This window comes from Triticum aestivum, chromosome 2A (assembly GCF_018294505.1).
Source record: "Triticum aestivum cultivar Chinese Spring chromosome 2A, IWGSC CS RefSeq v2.1, whole genome shotgun sequence".
NCBI classification, from domain to species: Eukaryota; Viridiplantae; Streptophyta; class Magnoliopsida; order Poales; family Poaceae; genus Triticum; species Triticum aestivum.
Window position 1 is genome coordinate 778,103,317 of NC_057797.1, and position 10,374 is coordinate 778,113,690.

A 10,374-nucleotide genomic window follows, 5' to 3' on the forward strand; every position below is an offset into this window, starting at 1 on the left:
TGGGTCGATGAACCCCTAGATTTTCTGGTTAATGCCATTGCAAATGATGTAACTATATTACCAATTCAATAAAGTAGCCATGATGGCATTCCCTAAAAAAACTTGTACTGAATAAATACAAGTTATTTTCTAGATAAAAAACTAATGTGTTTGTGTGCAGGTTGGACTCCCCGTACTCTGAAAAAAGAAGAGACTCTTCATATACGTGTCAATGAAAAGTTATGTACATGCTTTATGTTTTACGTAACATTATGTAGATCTACTTTTAAATCTCATCCGTCAATCTTTATGGTTAACACAAAATCAACGGATATAAACGGACGACGTATGGAGAACTATGAAAGCTTCCTTCTTTTATTATTAGATATAGATATAAATATAGATATTTTTGAAAGATCATGAAGAGTATGATCTTAAAGGGCAAGAAAACAAAGTACACACATCAGGACCGAACAAACCGAGAAAAAAAGGATGATTCTTTTTCCTGATAAACTAAAAGTTACCTCAAGGTTATTTGAAGTCGGCATCTCTTGCTTCCTCGTTTCTAATCTTTTGAATCCGTTCCAACATGCTTCATCTTTTCTCATCTTTTGAATCCAACGTTCCAACATGACGTTTGGAAAAAGGAATACCAAACCTAGAGAAACTAGACAAACGTTGAAGGTTGATAGCTTAATATCATTGCTTACAAAACACAACTGCGAACTCGTGTGCACTCATCGTAAGAGCATCTCTAATAGTTGATGTAGAATACATCACCAAAAAGTGCTAGATGTAAAGTTTACATCACCAAAAAAATGAGTTTTACATCACCAAAAAACAACAACTCCAACAGATAATGTAACATACATCAGCCGCACGGGCGCTGTTACAACATGTGATGTAAAAACGGCCACACAGCAACAATGCTAGAGCCGCACAATTTTAAATAAAAATCGTCCCAAATTAATATACATAAAACAATGCAACAATTTCATCAGTGCACAACATCAACGGACAGCCGAGGCAGGGGTGGAAGGACGGATAGGGGCGGTGCCGTTTCTGGGGCGAAATCGCCGGAGGCGGTACGCGGGCCGGCGGGCAGGCGGGCAGCGGGAAATTTCCGAACGACAGTTTGGCGTTCGCGCGGCTGCCGGCCGTTTTACATCACGTGCGGCAAGTGATGTGTATTTTCATTACTTGGTGATGTATCTTATATCAGATGTAAATTTGGAGAAATATTTTATACATCTACATCATTTGTTGGAGGGGCGTTTTTTAGTCTAAGTAATGTAAAAAGCTGTAATTCATACATCTGCATCATCAATTGGAGATGCTGTTATGCAATTGTGGAACGCTGGCCCACCGTCGTAAACATATAGACAGCATAAAAACAGGTGGCTTTTCTTTCTTAAGTTTGTTTATTTATGATCTATCGATGGTATTACCAAGATCAAATTTTGGCTGGAAGAGGAGTAGACATGGCCCGGAGGGGGCACACTGGCTCGAGAAGATCCTGACTTTGTGAGTTTTGAATCTGATGCCATGGGGTCGAGTCTCCAGTGACCTACAGATACGCTGACATTGCTCCCAGGCATGACACAGAAAGGTAGAGGATGATTGAGCGTGGAGAAGAGAGGAATTTAGCATCAACTTAGCTTGCGGTTGTTGCAATGCAATGCGCCTATTCATTCATGATTAACAGAGATGTATTACTACACACGATTATCTCATCTGATTTGTTCTACAACTCAAATATGGATCTGCAACCTAATTAAGAGAAATTAGGAGGACAAAAGAAAAGTGGCTAATCCACCACAAGGCCAGAACAAACTTCAAAATGAGAAATTAAGTTGACTAATGTTGCTGTCGAATGAGCAAGGACAACCTTCAAGCCAAAGCAGAGGATCTGGTTTCAGATTTGCAGACCTCATAACAACAAACACCCAAAATGAGGTTTTTATTTTTTGTTTTTACACTGATCATTATGATAGTTTTCCTTATTATTAATGAAAATACGCAGGCCTGGTAAGATGTTATGGCAGGTGCACCTGGAGTTGCATTGTGCCCAATGATGGAACACCCACAGCAATGTCACCCCTCATCTCTGTTTCACTCAGACACCAAACATGAGGCTGAACTTGGTAGCAAGAGGAATGGATATGATGGCAGCGCCCAGCGCAACGCCAAATATACGGTGCGAGATGGAGAACGTAGAGCTCAACTGTGGCTTCTTCAGAGGAAGATGAGGAGACAATGGGCGGTTTGCGACAGGAGCTGACAGGGGGCGACTTGTGTGTAAGGATCGATTTCCAGATGGAGGCATCTTCTGTCGCAGAGCTCCTAAGGGAGAAGATGCATGGCTCTTTGTTTGCCCAATGCCTGAGGAGCGTCTAAGGTTATCCATGTTGTTGAAAGATGAGTTTGAGGCACCTGAAAGACAAAGGCAACAAATGTAACTAGTCATCATTATTAGTTAATCGATATACAAGTGTAGCTATTATCAGGCAACAGGTGTAAAGTATTTGTTTAATCAAAACTTTAATCGTATCGAAGTATTCTCATGTGATTCAGATGCTTAAAATCATGACTAGCTAACCAATTAGCACATACATCAAGGTTCAGTGTAATCTCTGTTTTGTCCAGTGAGGGAGAGAGTTGCAGTTAAATATCTGAGAAATAAGCTACAGATGAAAGGATCACTTATTCCTTTAGGTTAATATATAATCTGGCACTATATAAAGAGGCCTATTTTAGTTCAAGAACCATCATTTTTACTAGTGAGTCATGCTAGGATTAGGATTTACAGTCAAACAAGAACACTAAAAAAAAGTCAGTTCTAGGTTGTATACATGAGGACCCTGTAAGTGCCTCAGTTTGGGAGAGAGAGCCTTATTAGAAGATATAAACTGCAGATTCCTATAGTGCAGAATAGCAAGATTGATGGAAGGCAATGCCGATACTAGTATAATACCATTTACTCATAGAAATTGTATGCTTTATATTTACTACTAAAAAGATGGATGTTCTTCATTAAACAACACACTGGATTACGAAACCATGTGTGGATAGAAACGAGATATAGAAGCACTCTCTTAACACACCAAATAAACCTACCTATCTATCTATGAGTAACATTCTTTCGAGCCTGAACCTCATTGTTTAGTCCTTTACACAACCTGCAAAATATGAATGCGCTTAAAAGGTGGATGTGTGCACGACCCAGTACCACCTATACAATTCACATGTGGCATGATTGTTTGATATGTCGAAAGTACTGGTTCAGATTCAGGAAGTACGAATAAGATAGGAAATTCTTACCACGGAGAACAAATGGAGCGTCGTTCAGGGGTGCAAAGCGAGTGTTGCTGCGATGCTTGTCCATTCCTGCAGAAATAAGAACCAATACCATTACATATTTACATTTAGCAATTTGAGATGTGAGATTGGATAGGGCTAAGGCGATTTGTCGTGATGTGAGATGGATACGGCAATAGAAAACTGGCAGAAGACAAAGAACAATTTTGAGATGTGAGATTGGATCAAAATACTGCCGTCATTTTGTTGCCTCCATGCCTATTTTCGAGTCATCAGTGATTATGAATTTCCTCAATCCTCGAGTCATCAAGCACGCAGGCAGCAAACATCACACGGGATGACCGAGGAGAGCACAATTGGGGAAGGAAGTAACCTTGATCTGCTGCGGGCGGCGGCACCGAGACGGCGATTCCAGGCGGGGTCGAGGGCCGATTCCAGGCGGCTGTGGCGGCGGCGGCGTCGCGGTACTGGAATAACTTGCGTTGCGCCTGGCTTTTATTTTCGGGATAAGTATATTTTTCGTCTTCGAACTCTTTCGTGAGTTTAGAAATCGTCCCTCAACTCCAAACCGGATAGTTTTCGTCCCTCAACTATCAAAACCGGATAGTTTTCATCTCTCGTGCCGCTTCGGGCGGTTTTAGTACTCGGTGAACAGTAAAACCGAGAAAATAGCAAAAAAAATAAATTCTGAAATTTACAGAATCGAAGACACTCTGGTGCGCAAGACCCTGCAAAATATCATGGTGTTTCGACATTCGAGCAGCTCGTGACAAACAAAAAGTTGTAAATATGTATGTTGGTGAACAGTAAATTCAAAAAAGCAAAAAAATAAAAAAGAAACTTTTTGGCATCAAAGATGCTCAGGTACGTAAGATGCGTGCAAAATTTCGTGATCAAATGACATACGAGGAGCTCTAGCCAAGAAACAAAATAGCGCACTTTTTAAAAAAAATAAATTGAGCCAAATTTTGTTTTTTGCCACGAGTTCGTACATTGCCCAAACACCACAAAAAATTGCACGCACATTGCGCACCCAAGCCTCTTTGATGCCAAAAAAATTCATAATGTTTTGATTTTGTTTGCTATTTTTTTTGAATTTACTGTTTACCGACGTATATATTTACAGTTTTTTGTTTGCCATGAGCTGCTCGAATGTCGAAACACCACGAATTTTGCACGGGTCTTGCGCATCAGAGTATCTTCGATGCTGTAAAATTTCAGATTTTTTTAATTTTTTTGCTAATTTTTTATTTTACTGTTCATCAAATTACTGTTTGCCACGTACTAAAACCGCCCGAAACGGCACGAGGGATGGAAACTATCCCGGTTTGATAGTTGAGAGACGAAAACTATCCGGTTTGGAGTTAAGGGGCGATTTCTAAACTCCCGGAAGAGTTCGAGGATGAAAAATATACTTATCCCTTTATTTTTTGAACAGACTGCAGGTTAGGGCATCCCCAGCCGTTGGACCCTCAGGGGGCGCCTAAAATCGCCGCCTGGGGGTGAGCCGGCGCAAAAATTGGGCCTGGGGTCGAGTTGGTCCCCAGCCGCCGGCCCCAGGGCCGCCTCCAGGCACGTTTTAAAATAAAAGAAGTTCGGCGAAGTTCGGCTTAAACACGATAAAATTCGGCCAAACACGATAAATTTCGGCCAAACACGATAAATTTCGGCACATTTCGGCGAAGTTCGCGGATTTTCATTACATAGCACATATACATAAACTAATCTAAAGGAAAAACTGGTTGAAGTCGCCGCCGTCGCTGCCATCGTCGTCGTCGGCCTTCTCCTCCTTGACGCGGGCGCCCCTGCTGGACCCCTGCCCGGCGTCGCCATGGCGGACTGGTGGCGGCGCATCGTCGTCGTCGTCGTCGCTGTCGCTGTAGGATCGAAAGTATGTCTAGAGGGGGGTGATTAGACTACTTGACCAAATAAAAACTTAACCTTTTCCCAAATTTAGTTCTTGGCAGATTTTAACTATTTTAGGACAAGTCAAGCAATCATCACACAATTCAAGCAAGCATGCAAAGAGTATATTGGCAGCGGAAAGTAAATCATGCAGCTTGCAAGAATGTAAAGGGAAGGGTTTGGAGAATTCAAACGCAATTGGAGACACGGATGTTTTTCCCGTGGTTCAGATAGGTGGTGCTATCCTACATCCACGTTGATGAAGACTTCAACCCACGAAGGGTAACGGTTGCGCGAATCCACGGAGGGCTCCATCCACGAAGGGTCCACGAAGAAGCAACCTTGTCTATCCCACCATGGCCATCGCCCACGAAGGACTTGCCTCACTAGCGGTAGATCTTCACGAAGTAGGCGATCTCCTTGCCCTTACAAACTCCTTGGTTCAACTCCACAATCTTGTCGGAGGCTCCCAAGTGACACCTAGCCAATCTAGGAGACACCACTCTCCAAGAAGTAACAAATGATGTATTGATGATGAACTCCTTGCTCTTGTGCTTCAAATGATAGTCTCCCCAACACTCAACTCTCTCTCACAGGATTTGAATTTGGTGGAAAAAAGATTTGAGTGGAAATCAACTTGGGGAAGGCTAGAGATCAAGATTCATATGGTAGGAATGGAATATCTTGGCCTCAACACATGAGTAGGTGGTTCTCTCTCAGAACATAAGAGTTGGAAGTGTAGATGTGTTCTGATGGCTCTCTCCACGAGTGAAGAGGAGGTGGAGGGGTATATATAGCCTCCACACAAAATCTAACCGTTACACACAATTTACCAATCTCGGTGGGACCGAATCAACAAACTCGGTCAGACCAAAATAGTAAACCTAGTGACAGTTAGAGATTTTTGGTGGGACTGACATGCAACTCGGTAGGACCGATTTTGTTAGGGTTAGGGCATAACGTAATCTCGGTGAGACCGATTACACAAACTCGGTGAGACTGATTTTGGTAATTAGCTAACCAGAGAGTTGGTCAGGCAAACTCGCTGGGACCGATTTGCTCTTTCGGTGAGACCGAAAAGTTACAAAAAGGAAATAGAGAGTTTACATTGCAATCTCGGTGGGACCGATCCGCTCTTTCGGTGAGACCGAAAAGTTACGAAAAGGAAACAGAGAGTTTGCAATCCCATCTCGGTGAGACCGAGATCCCTATTGGTAGAACCGATTTGCTAGGGTTTGGCAATGGTTATGACAAGTGAAACTTGGTGGCGCCGGGTTGAAAGAATCGGTAGGGCCGAGTTTGGCTTAGGGTTTAGGTCAAATGTGGATATGGGAAAGTAGCTGAGGGTTTTGGAGCATATCACTAAGCACATGAAGCAAGAGGCTCATTAAGCAACACCTCATCCCTCGTTGATAGTATTGGCTTTTCCTAAAGACTCAATGTGATCTTGGATCACTAAAATATAAAATGAAGAGTCTTGAGCTTTTGAGCTTGACTCAATCCTTTGTCCTTAGCATTTTGAGGGTTCCACTTTCACCATCCATGCCATGCCAATCATTGAGCTTTCCTGAAATAATCATCTTGGAATAGCATTAGCTCAATGAGCTATATGTTGTTATGAATTACCAAAACCACCTAGGGATAGTTGCAATTTCAATCTCCCCCTTTTTGGTAATTGATGACAACATATAGATCAAAGCTTCGACAAATAATAATAAGAATGGAATATATCGTCGCTTTGAGAAGTATGTGATAAGTAAGAGCTCCCCCTAAATTTGTGCATATTTAAAATTTGCTTTGGACTGCAAATGCACCAAGAGTTAGAGTCATGGGTTACTCTTCCATGTCACATACATCTTGGTGGAGCGCTTAAAATGATAAGAATGAAATACATGCACTCATCACCAAGAAAAGTGAATGATCACATAAGATAGATAAGATAATAGCATGCATAAGTGTAGCTTATGATCAAACACATGATCATCAATGTCTCACAGATAACGGCATAGTATCTCAAGCACTCAAAAGCAAACAAAGTTCGAAAAACCACCAAATAAAGCAAGAGAGAATAAAAGCAACACACTCTCTCTCGATGCCTATGATCTATACATTTTTCTCCCCCTTTGGCAACAAGTTACCAAAAAGTTCCTAGAAAATGCATAGTGCTAGATCGACTCTCAGGCTTGATCTTCTGGTGGTGGTGGAGTCCGGAGCACTCCAAGGATGAAGCCTTCTGTAGACGTGGTTGGAGTTGAAGCTGAAGTAGATGCTGGACCTGGTTGGGCTGGTGTTGTAGCTGGAGCTGAGGTGGTGGCTCTGGTGTCAGGAACTGGCACTGCAATCGACCTCTGAGCTCGTGGCACTCTGGCAAATGCATCAGTTGTAGTCTTGCCCTTCCTCTCCTGCATATCATCCTGAAGTTGCTCCACTGCAGACTGAATTTCTGTCACCTTCACATCTAGGTCATAGAACTTCTGTTCCATGATTCTTTCTAAGCTCTGCTGATTTTGAGTGAGGGTGGCCAGTCCTTGCTCAATCCTCAGTGTGGATGCAATCAAGTAACCAAGCTGCTCTTGTTTGGTCTTCAAGAAATACTCAGATGCCTCCGCTTGAGTTGGCATCTTGGCAGCTTTCTCCTTCCTTGCCTTCTCCTTCTTTGCTTGTGCTTGTGCAGATGATGGTTCATTCTCATTCGTGACAACTTGATTGTCCTCAAAGTCTGGATGGATGGGCAGGTGTTCTTGTCCAATAAGTATATGCCTGTGCCCATCTTTGAGTTGATCAACTCCTGAATCTGAGGGGCATAACCACAGCTCCTCTTCTGATCTGCTGCAGTCCTCTTGATAGTCTCTACTATGAGGCTCATGACCTTGAATTTCTGAGGTACATCAAATACATGAAGCAAATTGATTGCATGGCCTCTGATCATCTTGTGATCACCTGACTTGGGCAAGAGAGTGTGCCTAAGGATCCAATTAATGGTTGGCAGCCCTGACAGAAGATAATGCACAGACCCAAACTTGAAAGTTTCAAGAGCTTCATTTGGAATTTCCTTGTACATATTGGACATAGAGTTGTGGTCCATCTTCTTCTTGGCATAGATATCCAAGTCATCCTCATGCTCCTCTGGGGCATTGATGAGCTGTGCCCACTCAGCAACAGTAGATTGGTACCTCGTACCTTCAGACATCCATGTGATCCTTCCATCTGGGTAGAAGTGTGCTGTGGAGTAGAATTGCATAATGAGTTCCTCGTTCCACTTTGTGAGCTTCTGCCCAACAAAGTCTGCAACTCCACAAGCACCAAAACTGTCAATCACACCAGGATAGTGTTCCTCATTGTCCTTGATGTACTCCCAATCAACCCATCTCATGTCACAAACTATGGGCTTCTTATCAAGCAGCACTGTCTCATAGAAATCTTGTTGTTCCTTGGTGTGAAACCTGTAATCAACAGCAGTTCTTCTCCTTGAAGCATACGGGTCTGCTTCTCTCCACTTCCTCAGCCTTGAGTCTCTTCTGAGCTTCATGTCCTCAGCCACAGGATGAGCATCATTGTGGTCTGGGATCTTGGGCTTGAGATTTCTCAGAATATGCTCTTCATCATCTTCTTCAGCAGCTTCACGCACTGGGGCCTTGTTCTTTTTCAGTTGTAGGTATGCTCCTTGTATTCCTCTTGGGTGCTGACTTGGGCTTGGAGGCAGCTTTGGGTGCTTCTTTGGGCTTAGACGTGGCAGCCCCTGATCTTATAGCATCACCCATAAGCTTAGGTGCCTTAGGTGCTGGTGCAGCAACCTCTTCTTCTTCCTCTTCTTCCATGATGGAAACCTTTCCAAGCACTCTGGCTACGATCTTCTTGACCCTTTCCTTCCTTTTCTTTCCTTCAGCAGCAACTAGCTCTATGGGTGCAGGCTTTTCAGGAATTTGAGTTGAAGCTCTGGCCTTTGGCATAGGCTGCCTACCTGCTGGCCTTTTGATTTTCAATCCTGGCTTTGTGCCTTGAGCTGAGCTATACTCCTTCTTGAGCACTACTTTCTTGGAAGTAGCTTCCTCTTCTGCCACATAGTCCTCATCCTCTGAGTCTGAGGTTCTCTTCTTCCTTTGTCTGGTGGCAGCTTTTGGCAGATTGCTAGGGGTGCTCCTGCTACCTTCATCAGAAGAACTGGAGGGACTAGTGCCCTCACTCATGTGCACTTGCTGTTCTGACACATTCTGGCTGTCACTCTGATCTGACATGATGAACAAGCTGTCTGCTGACCCTGTGAGTAGTTTATAGATGAGGTAGAATAGATGAGCATCACAAAATGCAGAGATTTTTGCAAAATAATGACTCAAAAACTTAGTTTTAGTTTCCCACAGAAATCATCTCGGATCTACTGATTTTTAAACTCGGTGATACCGAAGCAGTTTTGGAACCTAAACTAGTGAACTCGGTCAGACTGAGTCACAGTTCGGTGGCACCGAGACTGCTAGGGTTTCACAAAGTTCCAAAATCGGTCACACCGATTAGTAATTCTCGGTCAGACCGAGTCTTACTTGTGCAATGGCATGAGCCAAATCGGTGGGACCGAGTTTTTCAACTCGGTGGGTCCGAGATGGTTTCGGCGGAAACCTAACCCTAAAATTTTTGAATCAAAACTAATCTACGAACGCATTGACTGGATAGGAGTGTTTCAATCGTGGCAAGAATCATTAAGAACACAATGTGCTAGGAATCAGACGGGGAATAGCACTGTGATCGAGTCCATACCCTAGTTCGGCGGAGACTCGCTACGGCGGCAACGGCGGGGTAGAATTCCGTTGACGGCGATGGAGACCAGCGACTGGAGGCGGCTGGCGGCGAGGAGACGATCCGGAGACCACGTTAGCAGAACGAGCTATCGCGCGGGCGAAGGGGTTCGGAGAAATTTCCAAATTTTTGCCCGTGACTATATATAGCCCGACCCTGTCGGTGTGACTGAGTGGAACAATTCGGTGGCACCGAGATGCAAAACTGTATACAGTTATAGCAACTCGGTGTGACTGAATGGTTCAAATCGGTTGCACCGAGATCGAAAATTCAGATCAACTTAATGATCTCGGTAGGACCGAAAGTAGGATATCGGTCAGACCGAGAATCATAAATAGGTTTTTGAAGTTTAAGTCTATGACGAATCGGGGACTCCGAGTGCTC

At 43.5% G+C, this 10,374-nt stretch overlaps 1 protein-coding gene across 1 annotated transcript; it reads right to left on the bottom strand.

The window, feature by feature from the left end:
- Positions 1–1,820: 1,820 nt before the first annotated feature.
- LOC123186692 (succinate dehydrogenase subunit 3-2, mitochondrial-like) lies at positions 1,821–3,793 on the bottom strand. Its single transcript, XM_044598409.1, has 3 exons — positions 3,671–3,793; positions 3,301–3,366; positions 1,821–2,412 (listed from the first exon to the last, which is right to left on the bottom strand). The coding sequence occupies exons 2-3, from the start codon at positions 3,362–3,364 to the stop codon at positions 2,096–2,098; spliced, it is 381 nt and encodes a 126-aa protein (XP_044454344.1). The 5' UTR covers positions 3,365–3,366; positions 3,671–3,793; the 3' UTR covers positions 1,821–2,095.
- Between the last annotated feature and the right edge of the window lie 6,581 nt (positions 3,794–10,374).